The 17353-nt window shown below is 42.0% G+C and overlaps 1 protein-coding gene across 1 annotated transcript in view; it reads right to left on the minus strand.

Annotated features, from left to right (window-relative positions):
- Positions 1 to 10387: 10387 nt before the first annotated feature.
- The window catches only part of KIF26B (kinesin family member 26B), a gene marked incomplete at its 5' end in the record, with an annotated part of 296561 nt that continues 289595 nt past the window's right edge, over positions 10388 to 17353 (minus strand). Inside the window, 3 exons of the mRNA XM_082049316.1 lie at positions 10388 to 11267; positions 13120 to 13270; positions 14610 to 14812. Of these exons, the coding sequence (XP_081905442.1) occupies positions 11119 to 11267; positions 13120 to 13270; positions 14610 to 14812 (503 nt within the window). The 3' untranslated portion in view covers positions 10388 to 11118. The remainder of the gene's footprint in view (positions 11268 to 13119; positions 13271 to 14609; positions 14813 to 17353) is intronic.

The following is a 17353-nucleotide window of genomic DNA, read 5'->3' on the forward strand; positions in this document are numbered from 1 at the left end:
CTTATGAAGAGGTCAAAATGGCTTAGTATGAAGGTTATTTTACTCAAAGATCCTGTTTGAGGAAGGAAAAAAAAAAAACCAACATCACAAATCTTCATAGCTAGTTTTGACATAACTATTAGATTATAGGGGTTTGGGTTGTTTGGTTTTGTTTGTTGTTTGTTTTTTTTTTTTTCTCCTAGCCCCAGCGGGTTTTCTGCTTATAGTGTAACAAATAACTGAATCCCAAAATGAGATGATGCCTCTTTCACAGGCCTCAAGCCAGGTGACACCACTGTATGTCCTGTGCCTTTGTGGGGCCCAGCCAGGCACCGTCACATTCTTCATTGCTGCAACTCACCTGGTATTGCTCTGGTCTTAAATTTCTGACAAGTTCATGAATGTCCACCTACATCCATGGACATGGCCAGGTTCTGCCACCCCCTTGTCTCCCCTCAGTCCTACCTCTCTACAGCAGTGGGGGCTGTGCGCAGGCAGCATCACTGGCCCAGAGTCCGTGTGGTGGACAGCAGTGGAAGCAGCCAGCTCAGAATGGCCTCAAAAGCACCTTAATAAGAAACTAAGCGTAGCTTTGCAATGACCTTCTAGGCAGGCTCACAAGCTTTGACTTAGATGTCTACACTAACCTGTCACAGAGACCTCGGAAACCTGCCTCTTGGACCAGTGTATAGTGCAAACACATGGAAAAACTTGGAAAGCAAGCTGTTAATGGGAATTGTTCAGAGGGGCAATAAATAAATATTTAACTGAAGGAGTCATGAGTGCCTAGATGAAGAAATCAGTCCCAGAACAATTTTTTTCATTGTGGAAGTATTTCAGCACCCTGGTACTATCAATACTAACTGTATTCCCATCAAAGATTTCAGGTGCAAAGCCCTCTTGCTAGGCTATGTTTTATTTCGCATGCACACAGTGTTTGGTCCCGTGACTGACCTGCTCTGCAGACTGCTTCATGCTGCTGCAATGCTAATTGTCAAGCAGAGTAGGATTAGTGCCCCCATCATTTTGACCTTGCCAGCAGAAAGAGTCTGATGGATGTAAAGTCGGCAATGCCGGGGCTTAGAGGCTGTCCAGAAGCTTTTCTGTGGATTTCACAGCATCTTAATGGCTTTACATATAACCTTCAGAAGTGTTCTTTGAGCCTCTGCAAACTGAGTCCCAGCTACACCAGTCCCCAGGGGCAGCACGAGTCACCAGCCCCAGGGCAAGTAGCTGTTATCTTTCTTATCATTTGTGTAATTGCCATGTCTTCCATTGTCCTTGGAAATCAGGAGAAAACGATTTTTACAGTGTCTTGGCTCCTGTGGTGCCGCTTGCTGAGTATCATGAGGTTTCCACCAAATATGATTTAGGAGCAGGCAGTGTGCTCCTTAATAAAAACAGGGCTGCCATGACTCTCTTCGCAGTTGTGTCCCTGGGCATCCAGCTAAAGCACAGAGCTGGGAGTGAGCTCGGCCACAGTGCATGGACGGGCACTGAAAGACAAAGGGAGTGAAAGCACTGCTGCTCCTTCAGAGCTGCTGGGCGCTCTCATTTCAAGCCAGCTCCAAGGGGCAGTTTGCAAAGGCTGTTTGCAAAGGGCAGCACAGACCATCCAACAGCATGTGTGGAAGAGTCTGCAGAGCACAGTCCAGCAAGCAGGGTGGCTTGTGTGTTTCCTCCCACCTCTGCTTTATGGTAACTGCAATGAGCAATTCTTTGGACAAACTAAATATAGAAAAATACCACATGTTCTCCCATCTCCCTGTTTTCTTGTCATTCAGAGAATGAAGATGAGCCAAAATGAGACAGAGACAAGGACAGTCCCTGCTCCTTTTAAAGTGAGTGACAAAAGTTCTGCATCACTAGAGGTGTGAGATTGCCTGTCTGCAGCAAGTCCTGAGTCCTGCACGCTGCACCCATGTCTGGCTGCACTTGGGTCTCTATGAGATAGGGCACAGCTGCATCCATTTGGCTGCCAGCTGGTTGACATGAAAACCACAATCTGACGTAATGCACGGGTGCCAAAGCTGTGCAATAAGCATCCACAGAAGAGACACACATAAGCACAGATGAAAATGAATTCAGGTCTTTCCTCTAGACAGGCAGCCATTGGGGAAGGACTATTTTGGCTGTCTTAGAGCTTTTCCCAGATTGGTACTTGCCAGGGTTGTTCTTCAAGGAAGACTGGATAGGACTGCCAAGCTACCTACTTGCTTTTGGAGGCTGTGAAGGTGATCTTTGAGCAATGTAGAACATTTGTGTGGTCACAGCCAATATAGTGTTCAGTGGTTAAATAGTAGATGTCAGCCTTCAAAACTGCCAGATTGTCAGCTGTGAGGAGTACTAACAGATATCATAAAGCATAAAATCCGGTCACAGATGGCCTTTTTCTAGAGGAACCAAACATTAATTTTGTGCTCGTCTGAGAGACTGTGAGCTGAATTTTCTTCCTTCCCCTCCCCACTTCAGTAGCTTCCAGGCCGCTTGCGCTGCCAACCAAAATGAGAGTAAGGTCCTGGCAGCCCCAGTGCTTTGCAGGCAGGTGTGGGATTGGAAGCAGCTTTAGCAACTGCTTTCTCTTCCCCTGGTTTTCCAGTAGCCAGGCAGCTTGTTCAGGACTCCATAAGGACATGGTGCCTGACAGGTTCTCATGCTATAAACCCTTTCTTGATCTTAAGCCTGGCAAGTTATTGGCATCAAAAACAAGGTAAGACTTGGTCTTGTCTGGAGCATTGGTTTAGGAAAGGCACCAACAGTTTCCAGCAGGCCTCATGAGGACATTAGCCTTTTGCCCCTTCCCTTGCTCAATGCACAAAACCTTTCCGGTCAGTCATGCCCCAAAATGGAGGTGTGTAGCATTGAGGTCTATAAGGCTTCAGACCAAGAATGAACTGGTTTTGTTTTCAGCTCATACACAGCTCGTCACCATCAGTTCTGCCTTAGACAAAGTCTAGGACTTGCACTAACCAATTTTTCTCTGTTTTTGTCACTGTAAGGCACTTCAGGCTCTTTAATACTGATGTGGCTGCATGATAACAGCAATGAAGATAAATTGCCTCAAAACCAGGCAATAAGCCTTTTAGCTCTTTAGAGCAAATCAGAGCTATTCTGAGCAGCCCACAGATGAAAGAAATTGACGTTTATCTTCATTTACAGCTACTGTGGAGAGGCACCAGCATGCAAATTCACTGGCCCAGGGCAAGAGCTGAGGCAGTACTCATAGAGTTTGCTGCTGGGAGAGGAGAAATGAGGAGAAACTCCCTCCTCCCCTCTGCCACACCATCTCATTACTTGTCAGCCTTTGCCTCTCTAGCCACCTTGATATTTTTTGTTTGGAAGATCTGACCACTGTAGACTGCATCCTCTGCCACTGTGGCTGCTAGTTCTCCCACCGAGCTGCTATAATAACAAGATAGCATACTTTACATGCACACCAAACTGTCAACGAAATATTTAGATGCCCCTAAAGTAGGGCATATGAGGGACTCATCTGCCAGCATATGGTATGTCTTCAAGGAGAATTTTAAACTGTTTCCTTTTTCTTCTTCCCCACAAGAAATGTTGTTTTCTTCCAATGGGAATAGTGTCTATACTGGAGCTTACCCAAGTGTCAACAGGCTTTGCAAGTGAGGAGCTCTCTTAATTATCAACAGGGAACACCACAAACATGAGCAAGAGGCAGGTATTGTGCAAGCCTTGGCAGGAATTCAGGGGTCAGCTGAACCTGCCACAACTGCCTTTCTGAGAGAGGAGCATGCCTTGAGTAATGGACACAGACTCTTTTTATTACTCTTACATGATGTTAGATACCTGCATGGTTGCCAAGGGAAATCTGACACAGTTGCTGCAGATGACAAAGAATTCTACCTACAAACACGGTTTCATCATTTGTTTGGTTTTAGATTTTTCCCTTGCTCACAGATGCAGAAGGAGCAATCCCTGCGAACGTGGGAGGTACATACACATAACCAGTGCATGTAAAAGCCTGACCAAGCCAGGCCCTGTGACTGTGCTTGCTTTCTGTTTCCGGACAGCAGGAAAAAAGAAAATGGTCCTGTGCATGGTCATAATGTTTCTGTCATTGCTATTTAACCCTGCAATGCCCTATTGTTGTTTTCTAGTGAGTTTGCTTCTCAGCAATACTTGCTTAGTAGTACTTATTAGGCTGCTTTTTCAGGTTTGATCTTGCTCACTCTATTGCAATAGCACATTCTTTTGTGGGTCAAAACCATCTTCTTTTTTGCCATTTTATAAATGCTCTCATCCAAAGTGAAATAGTCATGAAGGGAGAGGCAGATATATTGGTAAGATAAAAGTAAACATTTAATGCCACTATAGTTTGATTTTTTTTTCCAGACATCATATTTTTGACAATGTTTCACACCTCAAATACCACAAAAGGGATATTTTTTAGCCAGCAAACAATAAACTTTACAATTTTAATGGCAAAAGGCTCAATGCATTTGTTGACCAACTTGGAAATGGCTGTGACTTTGCACAATTTGAACTTGTCCTCATGCTGTTCTTTTTCTTTTTTTCCATAAAATTTAGTTGATAAAATATATATATATCTACTAATGACACATCCTCTTTTGGAATTACCCACTGGTGGGACCAGTTAAGTTCTATATCCAGCAGTTTGTCTCTTCCTTAGCCCTATTTTATACCACTGTTATAATGAGAAAGAACATAGCCACGGACAGAGTGAAATGGATTTAGCAAACATACACTTCAATGCATAGCACTTAGATAAGCATTTCCAACCATGATGTGTAAATAAATTATAAAATACAAGCAACTCTATAAAACAAGAACATCCTGAGTTTACAAATAAATTATATCCTTCATACATAGAATATGATGTGGATGTTAGTAACCAGCAGTTTCAGCTATGGGAAGGAAAGAAGAAAAACTTAGAAAAGTTAGTATCTATGCATACATAAAACATATATGTATGTGTGCTATATGTAAATACTCACACACATACATATACAATATAGAGGGTGAATACATCCATATCTATAGTGTATAGAGAATATGTAATATAGCTGAAACTGCCTCAAGCACCATTTTATTACCATTATTATAAAGTTTGCTCAATACTTAAGTAGGACCACTCAAAGTAAGATGGTTTGGGTTGTATTTTATTTCCTGTCCAGGAGGGTTTTGCAGGTGGTTTGAAATATTAGAGATGAATGTTACTATTTCACTTTCGGCTCCTCTATTCTTTGCAGAATCATCACGCCCTTTGTGAGCTTCAAAATGTTGCATAAGTGAGCACGAGTCTGCTGTCCATGAAGCTGGTGGCAAAATCCTTATTGACTTCAATGGGGTTAGGATAAGGGTGCTATATTTTCAAGGGAAACTGATTTTGCATATTTTTTCCCTGGGTTTGCTTGAGAAGGAGAAAGAAGAAAAGATAAAGACAATAATAAAATGGTTTATTATTTCCAAGAGCAGGTATGGAAGCTCAGATAACCCTGGGATGAGCACACAATAAATGCAAGAGATAGAGATTATTAACTTTGCACTGAGAAATCATTCACAGTTTTGTTTGCTATAGTTATTTGGAAACCTACTTCAAATCCTGCAATAGCTAGCAACGGCCAGCCTTGTGTCTCCAAAAACTGCTCAGTATCGCCAATGCAAAAGCCTACAGAGTAACAAAACAAAGATGGTGAGGACATCAGGATTAAGCATGGTATGTCACCCATCAGTGGATTTGAGAAATAGCTCTTGTCTGTATGGTCGTCATGCACTCCTGTCAGTATTTAGTGATACGAATGCTTTCATCTCTGCAGTGAGCTGGTGCAGCCCTTCCATATGAATTGGCATCAGAGGGTGGCTCAGCCTCTGGTTCAAGAGAATTGTATTTGTTTCTACAATGCAGAAGCTTCAAGTTACAATTTTAAAACTATTAGGACTAGACAGAAAGCTTTATCTCATGGGGAGCTAAGAGTCCAGGTTTTCAGTTCATGTAACTATGCTGTATGCCTCATGCGTATGTAGAAATCACTGCATTTAACAGCTGTGATTCTAAGAGATCTTGCCTTAAATTCATGACACCCTGAAATACAGTGTAGTTCATTTGGATCCTTTTTACAGGCTTTAACCTTTCAATGACAGCCTCTACATGGGAACTGCAGCAACTTGGCTTTGTAGGCTAGAGAACATGGGGAAGAAAGGACCTTTAAAAGAAGCCTTTGAAAGTGTTTCAAGCATAAGTTTTCTCTATAATGTGGCATGGCAGCTTCATCCTGATGAGTGCTAGGAGAAAAGTTTTGTAGGTACTCCTTGGAGGAAGAAGGGGGAGTGATATTGTTGCCATTTCTGAACAGCCATGGCTGTGGGAGAGGACTGTCTCTCTCAGGCTGTGTACCCATACCTTTGTCTATATATATATATATATATATATATATATATATATATATATGTACATGACCCTGTATTTTAATGATTATTTTTAGCTCAGAAAAAAGGATGCAACAAAATCACAGATGTTTTTAAAAACTAGTGTTTGTAAGAGTCCACATCCTTCAGCTGTCACAAAATTTTAATTCCATGCCATGGGTAATAGTCACTATTTTAAGACAAACCATATTATCAAGATAAATGAAAAAAACCAAAACACTTCAAGATGGACTGAGTCTATCCTGTGAGCAAGCTCAGGACTTGATGTGCATTACTCCCAGCATCACTTCCAGCTTTCTGCCTCTCTAATTGCCATGTTCAGAGATGAAAGAAAAAAGTATCAGTGTGTACCTTTCATCCTGTTCTGTACATTATCTACAGTTCTCACTTGGTTTGCTTCGTGTCAGAGGATCATGGCACTGCTCTTTACCAGTTCCTATTTTATGTAGCTGCAAGTTTCCGAAGTTACACTGTATGGCAGTGGGAGTCTTCCAAGACTGGATGGAAGCCAGCAGATGTTCCGTGACAGCCCTGTGCATGGCCCTGAGACAAAATGAGGGGGGATCAAACAGGTAAGGGGACCATATTCTTTGATTATATAACTAGCAGCACAGCAAATACCCAAAAATGGCAGGTGGATGAATTTTCCTTTTCTGTGCAACTGTGTTTACTCTGCTATAACTCTCCTGTCTCTTAATGCAATTGTGCCTCAGTTATATCAGTGCAGGTGAGAGGAGGATGTGCCCGGTAAAGAGTTAAGAAAGCAGAGCCTGGCTATTAGTTTGCCTTTCTGTAAAATAGTACTTCTGATTGCTTAGCTATGAATGAATTGTCAATAAATCATTTTAAAGCAAATAGAAGGCATGCATTGCAGGAGAAAAGACACATGTCAAAGGCACCAGGAATTAGGGATCCAGCACCCAGAGCTGATGGGTATGCAACCCCAACCTGTGGCTTTCTGCCCGCTGCGAGAGCTCAGGCACACCAGGGGAACGTCTGAATCCAGATCACTGCCAAATTCTCCAGTCTAAGGTTTCTCTTGAATTTGTGGCTATAAAGCAAGTTCTGGACCTTGTATAAGGTTCATGTATGACAAGACAAGCCATTCCCAGAATGAGGCCCAAACTGTGCCAGCTGCCCGAGCGCAGCGGTGGGGGTGCGCAGCAGGGCTGGTGTTCTGCAGCCATCACACAACCCGGCAATGAAGAACTGTGATCTCCTGCTGCACACGCGAATAAAGAATTAACCTTCAAACCTAATTACATTAACACCGCTCTTTCCTGCTAAAGCTGTCCCAGGGAAATAAGATTGATTTCTGATCGTGCAAACGATTAAGCAGCCCATTCATGTTGCTCTTAAGTATTTTAGACAACTCGATACCTTTAAAAAAAAGAAAATCAGGATAAGAACAGCATCACTCTGGTTCTTGTTTAAAGAATGGGACTTCCTGCACGACTTGCAAAGGTGTATGGGTCTTCTGGAAAGTGCTGGCTATCATAGATCAAGATCCATTTCATAATAAGGTCCTGATGTTTTTAATTACCTGTTTTGAAGATATTTGAAGTATTAAAAATATACATTCAGAAGTAAACAGCTACTTGCAATGAGACAACATTTTGTAGATGTCAAATCTCCACAAATTTTCATTCCCTTTTATGCATTATGTCACCAGAATTCCCCAAAATACAGTAACAAATTCTGAAATGCACTGACAGAAAGTTAAAAAAGAGAAGATGAGTATGGATTTTAGGATATTAATATAGGTATATGGTTAAGTCCTCAGACATAAAATATTGGTAAGGGCTGTGATTCTGCTTATTTAGTATTGTCATTCTGCCTAATTCATCCTTGCCATAATCCATTTGGTTTTAGGTGTCAGTTCTGGTCCATCGTGATAAAGATGGCAAAGGTATGCTCTTTTTAAAATAACGACTAGATAGATGTGCTTTTTGCTACACTTCCCAATCTAAAGAAGTACAAAATCTAGAGACAATGAATAATTGAGTTAATGATGCTGAGGAATATTACACGTAATAGATATTTTACAGCAGCTCTGAAATGTGTCCACTTGATTTATAGAAACATCATCACTTCTGTGTAAGTCCCAGACTAGGCAAGAGGGCACCTCTTGCTAATAATGCATTCTGTGTGTGCACCATTTGCTGGGATTTCACTTTCTATGAAGTGTGTGTTTACTTTTACTGAACCGCTTGCCATTTACCATCTCACTGCAGGTCCCCGGGCTGCCCAACATACCCATTTTGGGTTGTTTGTTCTCAGCAGAAGAAGGACAATGACCCACTGATGACTTTCCAGCAAACACATTTTCAGAAATGGTTCAACTTATAGAAGACAACATTTAATTACATGTGCACGACTTGGGCTGGGAGGGGTCTGGTTCTTCCTTGAATGTGGGAGCATGACCAGGGAGACAGGCTGAGCACAGTGTCACAGGTGAGAGCGGTACTGCCCTACCTGGGGACACAGGCGGATGAGAGATGGCACCTTGCTGTGAGAGTCTCTCTCCTGCGTGTCTGTGACCTGGCAGTGGGCACCTGGGGCGCTGTGGGACAAAGCCCAGAGAGATGCACTCCATGTCCCAAAGGCGCTAGGTCAGGTCCTCATCCAGCACAAAACTGCAGGGGCGATTCCCACGGCTCTGTGGAGCTGGGTTGAGTTCATGGGGCTCTGTGGAGAACAGATGGCCTCAACAGCACCAAGTGCTACTGAAATCATTGCAAAGAGGAACAAAGCTAAAGAAATTGCACGGTTTGGGTTTTTTTTTATCCAGAGCTGTGGGGTGGTTTGTTTGTTTGTTTCCCTTGAGAAAGGAGGGAAGAAAAACCAGACCTATGTCCTTACTACTTACTTAGAATATGAGTTTCATGATTGGAAAATTCTGCGGGACAGACTAGAAAGTGACTTTCATCCAAATAATCCTATAGAATGTAAGAAGGATGTTCTACAAAATCCAGCGACAAGCCTAATACAATAAATAAGATTTGTTATTACAAGTTGTATAGTATTAAAAGAAACTATTTTTTAAATGTTTTTTTTTTTTTCCTGCTAACTACTAGATTTCCATGGAGATTTGCTGCTTGGGCTATCATAAGATGGCATGAATATGAGAGTACAGGTAAAAGAAGAGTTGCATTTAAGTACAGCAGCATATTGAGTATATGTTAAAGGATGCTCTCATTTTTTCATAAACAACAGGAGGGTAGCACAAGTGTATGCAACAGGAATTTTTGTGAATGGCCTTATTTCAACGCAGAAAAAGAATAAATCTAATTCAAAAAATAATTCTTCATGCTGATGTGTAATTAAAATGCAGATTTTGCACATTTCTTTAACAAACACAAAGGATGTTCCTTCCCATATACTGTTCTGTAGATGAAGAGGTAAACTAGTAGAACATTTGGATGTGCACTGAGACACAGACCCTTGTCCTTTTGATGTCAATGTGAATTTTGCCATGGCTTCAGTACTGGAGGGTTGATAAGGAAAATGCCATAGTCAATGTGCCTGAAGTGCTGTGTCCACTCACTCATGACTCCCGTATATTTCTAGACATGCTGAGCTGAGCCTGCATTTCCCAGGTACGTCTGTGACTATGGACAGACTGGACCAGGGACCAAAAGCTGCCAAAACATGTTTTGCAGTAGTATATGTCAAAAAGAGGTGAAGCTAAATTTTATCAGTCACAGTCTCGAGAAAGAAAGACAGAATAAATCACTCATTTTTGGACTGATCAGCATGGGAGCCCTCAGCCTAAAAAGTAATTTTCCAGCAAGTTATTAGCATCACAAAAAGGGGTTAGGATAAAAGTGCCTCCTCATCAATAACTCTAACCAGTACAAAGCTAAAAATACATTAAAAAAGAAAAAATAAATGTATGCGTGTTGGATTAAATGGAAAAGATATTTACTTCACGGTTATGTCACCTCTTCTCTCTCATAAACTGCAGTACCTACAAGCTGGGAAAATTACTGTGTCCTCCAGCATATAAGACAGTAGACAGAATGTAAAAGCAAAGCTCACTCTCTGCTAGAAATATTTCCTGTGTCATCTGGGAAAGTTGAATTTCTCTTTGAGTGGCCTTACTCCGGTAACAAGAAAAGACAGTTAACATTTATTCATATGTTGTACTGATTAGGAAATATCTCTACAAACACAAGTTACTTAGAAACAGCAAGTCTGAAATAGGAGAAAACACCAAGAGAAAAACAAGCTGTAAATACATTTCAAAAGTGTGTTTGTTTTTTTCCTTTTTCTTTTCTTGACTAGCACCATCTGTACACAATAAAGTATGAACATAAATGTTTGGATAATAAAGATTTGCAAGGCACTTAAACAGTTTTTCTGGATAGGTTTTCTTTTAATGAACCTCTCAATGGAATTCCTACAACCACCTTTCCTCCTCCCTCAGCTAACGCAGGGAAAGAAGTGTCTTCTGCCAGCAGTTCTTATTTACAGACATGTCCTTAAAGGTTCCTCAAAGTGCTCTTTTAGGCTAAGAGAATCAACAACCTAATATCTCCATTTTTCATGCTTGTCCTGTGTTTTTTTAATACTACTCTTCTGTATAGTAAAGCAAATCTCTCATACACACAGTTGAGACTTGACTCCAACCTTCATCCTCATTCTGTTGTCTTTGGGATGCTACTCAGAAGGGAAAAGGAGGATGGCAGAGATGTGCATTGAAATTCTCTTGTGGTTCGCTCTTTATCGGCGTCTAGAGGTGATGTCAAAACAGGTGATCATCATGAGATGGGCCTTGCAGAAGTTGACACGGTTTTCTAAACGCTCAGTCACACATTCCAGGGCCTCCAGGTATTCCAGAGAATCAAGCTCAAATACCTGCTCCAGATCAACTGTGGGAAAGAAAACACACAGATAGGAAAAGCAGAAAAAACCCAGTCAGTGCTGGTTGGTGGGAGAGACAGAGCTAATTCAATTCTTCAAACCCATGATGTACTATATACATCATCATCTCTGGCTTGCCCTTTCATTTTAAGTTGCCTTTTCTGTTTAATGGCTATTGAAATGGCACAGCAGCTTGCCCATAGTGAACAATAATACTAAGATTGCATTGGATGCTTTCTTGAGTAATATGCTCTGCCATCTTCTCCAGATGACTTGCCACACTCAGCATATTTCCCCAAGAAAAGCCACTAGAACTATTCTTCCAGCAACCACATGGCTCACTGCAGAGAAACTGGCTGGCACAAGACACCTGTAGGCTTCAGGTTAACCTTCATGCCCATAAGGAACACAGAGGTTGAACTTGATGGGGAAATTTAGTAATAAGGTGTCAAACAGGCCAAGTTAAATCTATTTAGAATTATTTTGATTGTTTGCATTCAGGGTCTGCTTCAGCCCCATGCTTAACAAAATTCTGAATACTAAGCACATACCTAAAGTCATCCCTATTCAAGGCATGTGCATGAGATGTATTAACTCTCACACATTCCGCTAACCAGAAGGAGATTCAAATAGGTGCTCTGCACGGAGCAGACAAGTCCTTTGCTGAATTCAGAACCCAGAGTTAGAAACCAGCCTCTAGCCTCCTTGCTCCTCACACCTCTCCCTATTCCATGTGATTCTCACTAGACCACTCAAGAGTGGCAAAGGAAGGTGTACATGTCAATCACTCCAACACAGGTGTCCCTGTGCTGCCAGGGACCCACAGGCAGCGGCTTCCATGGGAGCCGAGCATGAGATACGATGTTGGAGCCAGCACCTCCCATCTTATCCCTGAGGTCTGTGCTGCCCTTGAGGCTTTTTGCCTCTGTCACACTGGATCAGGTGCAAAAGCATCATGGAGTAAGCAGACAGCAAGGTATGGCAAATTCTCTGTTCCCTTTAAAGCTGTTCTTTTTACCTCTCTTCCCTAATGGCATTCCTGAATCGTATACCGTATACTGTGGTTGTATTGCAGGACATGCCAACCTAACGTTAACTTATGGCAGTTGTCAAAGAGTTAGCATACTTTAAGAGAACACACCAGCTGACCTCCTTTTGCCACCTGCAGTTATCCTAAATAAATTGAAAATGGTCTTTGGTGTTTTTTTTAATTTGTTTTCTAGAACTCTTTGATATGAGCTTGCCACCTGCTAATACTAAAGATTGTTGTACAATTACTGCAGTACTCTTTATCTTTTTTTCTCTGAGGTGTTGAGGTCCTTCTTCATTTGAATGTGAATGCCCTTTAAGCTCTCTGAACTTTACACATCTATAGTTCTAAAAAATGGGCCAAATTCATTTTTCATGTAAACTCACTGGTGCCATGGGACAAGTTTGCTTCACAGTGTTATTTTGTGGTAGAAGAGCAGATTTATAATATTGCTCATATGTCTGAGTGATCTGAGGCCAAAAAAAAAAAAAAAAAATCTCATTTTCAGGAGCTGTGGAGTGAAACACATGAACATTAATCTACCAATGGCAATATTCACCACTACAATGCTGTACCATTTCAACATTCAGCTCTCAGGCAAAAAGGATTGTTCAGTTCTACTGTCATCATTTAATAAGAATTATAAGGACTAGTTCTAGAAATACAGTCAATCTAAAACTTGCCCTTAGGTCATGTGTCGGTTCATTTTAGTTAACAAACACAGTAGCTCACATCTCATTCTTAGCAAATACTTCTACTCCCCTTTGTCCCCCGCCATGAAATAAACTAAAGGACACCTCTGAGTCCAGGCAATCAAATGATGTTCTTACATTCACTGAGCCACTTATTAGGATCCAGCATCAGGTACTGTTTGGTCACCTCCAGTTCTCTCATTAACCACTCGTACTTGGCCTTGACCTCAGCAATTCTCTGCTGGCGATGCTCCAGGATCTTCAGCTTGGCATTGAAACATATCACCTCCTGCCAACCAGGAAAAGGAGCAGGAAAGGAATAGGTGAAGAGGAGAAAGAAAACCCATATCCATTCAGTCAAATGATCTTCCAATCAATAATAGTGACATTAAGCTATTTACTCTGGAAAGTGTATGAATCACTGCATGAAATCATCTATCATCTGTTTTATTTTTATTGCTTTTGTTTGGTTTTGATGTTTTCCATCAGTGAGCTTTGGAGACTTAGCAATGATAGTTAATAATAAACCATAATAATTAATAACAGGCAGCATCTTGAAATCAGATTAACTGTAGCAAAACATTTCTGGCTTTTGTCACCAGAAGTCTGGCTAAGAAAATCTAAGCTCTTGGGGAAAAGGAAATCCATTGCTTGCTGTATTAAAAACCTAAATACATCTCTGTGCTTGGACCATAGGAATTTCAGTAGTCATGTTATAAAATACAAGAACTGGTAGCAACATCAAATTTAAAACATCCTTAAACAAAGGGAATATGTTATGAAAAGCTCTAGCAATTCACATTTGTTGATAAAGAAGACATATTTTCTATTAAAGATATGGGACACAGTAACAACCTGGCCTTGCATGACTTCTGAGGGCTGGCAGCCATCAAGGTGTGCAGTAAGCAAGCCCATGGTGAGGGCTGTGCCACCCTTGCTAGCATGGGAGCATTCTCAATGCCAGAACTATCCTTCTCCAACCAGTGTGAAGGTCTCAACAGTGTTCTGCCTTCTGCTCTGTAGAAAAGCTCTGCCATGTGCGTGAAGTACGGTGGAAACACCACCCCAACAATATTGTATCAGTGAATAACATAACAAACAGCCTGACCAAGTGACAGGGGGTGGGAAGTAAAAGTGCCTTAAAATAACAGTAAAACATATGTCCACAGTTACTCTAAAATTGGTGCTATTTCACCAGTTTCAGATACTCTTCCCGATCACACCTCTCAGGAGCTGACCTTTATGATTCCATAGGTTTTGTAAATTTGAAGGCCTGAGGTTGACGGGAACAACTTTGTTAGAGAGAAGACATTAGATATCCTGAAAACAATACCATCAAAGCACTTGAGGCACCATTGCTGCCTTGAAGGACAGATGTGGCAAGATGCTGGAGCACAGGAGCCATCAAGACTATAAGCAAGGGGAAAAAAAATGCAAGGTACTAATGTCTGTTAGTTGCTATAGAAGAAGGTACAACCTGAGTCATAACTGCACTTAAATGAGAGTAAAGGTTTTGCTGCCTGTTGAGTTAACCACATACAATACTACACAATTCTGACTGCATAATCTGATTTCCCCCTCTCACACCCTGCAGGAGGAGGGAGACTAATTACTTGGCTTGCACTCACCTTGCTGTCCCCACCTCGTCGCCGCTGGAGCCTCTCCACATCATCTATCTCATAGACTTTGATCTCGAAGGGCTCCCCCAGCCCCCTCTGCCCGCTTCGCAGGGGCCCATCCACCCAGCGCACCCCGGGGCTGTTGGCAGGCTTCCTTGCTGGGGAAGTGGTGTCAAGCGATAAAGCTGGAATAAGCCTCCGTCTCTGTGAACCTGCAAATGCAGAAATTGCCATTTCATGTCAGCACAGTTACTGCCTCTCCTTCCTGCTCTGTCTGCAGAGATGTGCCTACAAACTATATATATTCAGCTTTCTTACACACAGAAGAAAATGGAGTGAAAACCCGGGAGGCGGGGGGTACGGAAGTTCAGGTGAGCTGTAGCTGGGATGTGCTTTACATGCTCACCATGAGTCAGATCCTCACATGTTCTTTGCTGCCTGACTACAGGATTTGATCCTCAGAGGGCATATGCACCCTAAAGTTTCCAGAGCTTGTGCCTGTTTCCTTTTACTCAGGTCTCAGTGTGTACAAGTGTGCCAAATGAAGGACCTGAGCAGCAGGTTGGAACTGATCTAGCACTGATTTCCTATCTCTTTACTGGAATTGGTCCTTACAGTCTGTGGACAAGCATCAGCCAGCCTCTGCATAGATCATCCCCAGGGGAGGTGTGGTTTTGTTGTGTTTTTTTTTAATCACAGTACAAAAACCACTGGAGTTGAATGCCAGTATACCACCACCTGTTCTTTCCATAACACCACTGTAGGCTGAGCCACAGCAGTAAAACCACTAAAGAGGACAAAACTCCTGCAGTAAGTACATCCAAGCTTGGTGGTCGCCACCAGACTTGCATCGGTCTTGTCACCATTCAGTAGAATATTCTTCTAAAACACTTCCCGCTGATGCACTTACTGCAGCACTAGTGATGGGCAAGAAAGCAGCAAGACTGTCAGGCTGGCAGAAGGGTTAGTCATTGTCACTGCTTCAGTGCTAGTGCTCGTGCGCACACACCCTGCTTTACAACGCCCACACAGTGGATGGGAGCTCTGCAATAGCTGAAAATGTACCATGGCTGATAAAGCCTGCACCATATGGAAAGCATCTGACGTGTGATTTGCCAAGTCAGGGCCTAAGGTAAAGCAAGGGAGAAAATGTACCTCACTGGCCTGATGGCAGTGGTAAGGAAGTTGAGCATATGGCTCAAACAAAAAAGAAAAACAACTGGTTACATTTCTTTGCTTGGTTTAGCACAATTAGAGCAATGGCTGTGTATTTTTAAGAAAAAGTTTTGTAGCTGACAATTCCTGCAGGGTCTCCCCTAGGAGACAGCAGGAATGGAAGGGATGGGAGAAAACAAAAACAAAAGCCAGAGCCAGCAAGTTTGAATGAAGCTATTAACTGACTCCCTTGGCTGCAAGAACAAAACTGATGCCAGCTGGGAAGGGATGCAGAATGATCACACAGATTTTATTTTAAAAACAAGATAAAGTCATTTAGAGGAATCTCCAGCACTACATATATTGCAACTTGAATGTAAATAGCTTTAACATGTCTGTCAAAACAAACAAACAAAAAAAAACCACCAACAAACCAAACAAAATAAACCCAAACCAAAAATATCTATTGATTGTCTTGTTTTTTTATTTTCAAGTAACAGAGCATTGTCTAGTTTCATTCATGGGAGTATGATTCTCTGCCAGCTTTGCAAACCATCACATCTTATCCCGTTGAATTCTGAGAGCAGTAGTCTGTCCTAGAAACCAGCAGTTAGTAACTGGTAATTAACCTGTAAATACTAGCACTGAAATGGATGAGAATGGTCTATCTTGCTGTGTAGTGGGAAAGCCTACTCTACAAAGCTTTTATCTGAATGAATCTGAGATAACTCTATGCAAGAAAAGGAGAGCACAGGCCAGGCAAATAGACAGGGAGCTCTATAAGGCCTCTTTACACCAAACAGCTTGAGATCTGGACTGCTCATCCTATGACATGTATTGCAGTTGTATCTACTACTCAAACTGCAGCCCAGCAAAAAAGCCCATGCCAGAACAAATGAAACCTTACAAATACCAGTAAGTAGGAGTTTTCTTAGACCTGCGGTACCAGTCACTGGAAGGCAATGTCAGTATTCACTTACCTTGAATGTATTTCAGTTAATCTCTAGATTAAACTGACTAATCAAGAGAAGAATCGGTTCTCAATAAAATGAAAGCAAGACCTGAGCCACTACCACAGCTGAAAAGCAACACACAGTTTGGGAAGACTCCAACGAACTGCAATGCTGAGAGTGACTCTTGTCAGCGATGCTAGAAAAAGGCATCCAAGTGCTGAGAGCAGCTGCGTACTTGAAGGGAGGTGAGACTGGGTGGTGGACAAGTAAATTTTGTTACCTGCAGGTAGAGATCCTGCAAGGGGCTCAGCCCTTCCTGGGACACGAGCCCTCCACTTGCTTAGATGTGACAGGCACTGAGTACATCCTTGTTGTCACTCAAGACCAAAAGGATTTAGGTATTAAATACTCTTTTAGGCTTTTGGCCATGGAGTTTCATAGCAGCAGTCTTTCAAATTTTGAGTGCAAAAGCAATCTCTTTCCTATCTTTGTTGCCCATCAACTTTTACAGCCTGCAACACTTAAAAGCTGAGTGCTGCTAAATCTTTTTACTTTGAGCCCTGCACTGATGGTCACATCTACTTTCATGTCATGCCTACAGACTAGCTCTAGCATTTCAAGGAAGCAGCTGAGCAGACTGGAAAT

This window comes from Streptopelia decaocto (genome assembly GCF_964273445.1).
Source record: "Streptopelia decaocto genome assembly, chromosome: 3".
Classification (NCBI taxonomy): Eukaryota; Metazoa; Chordata; class Aves; order Columbiformes; family Columbidae; genus Streptopelia; species Streptopelia decaocto.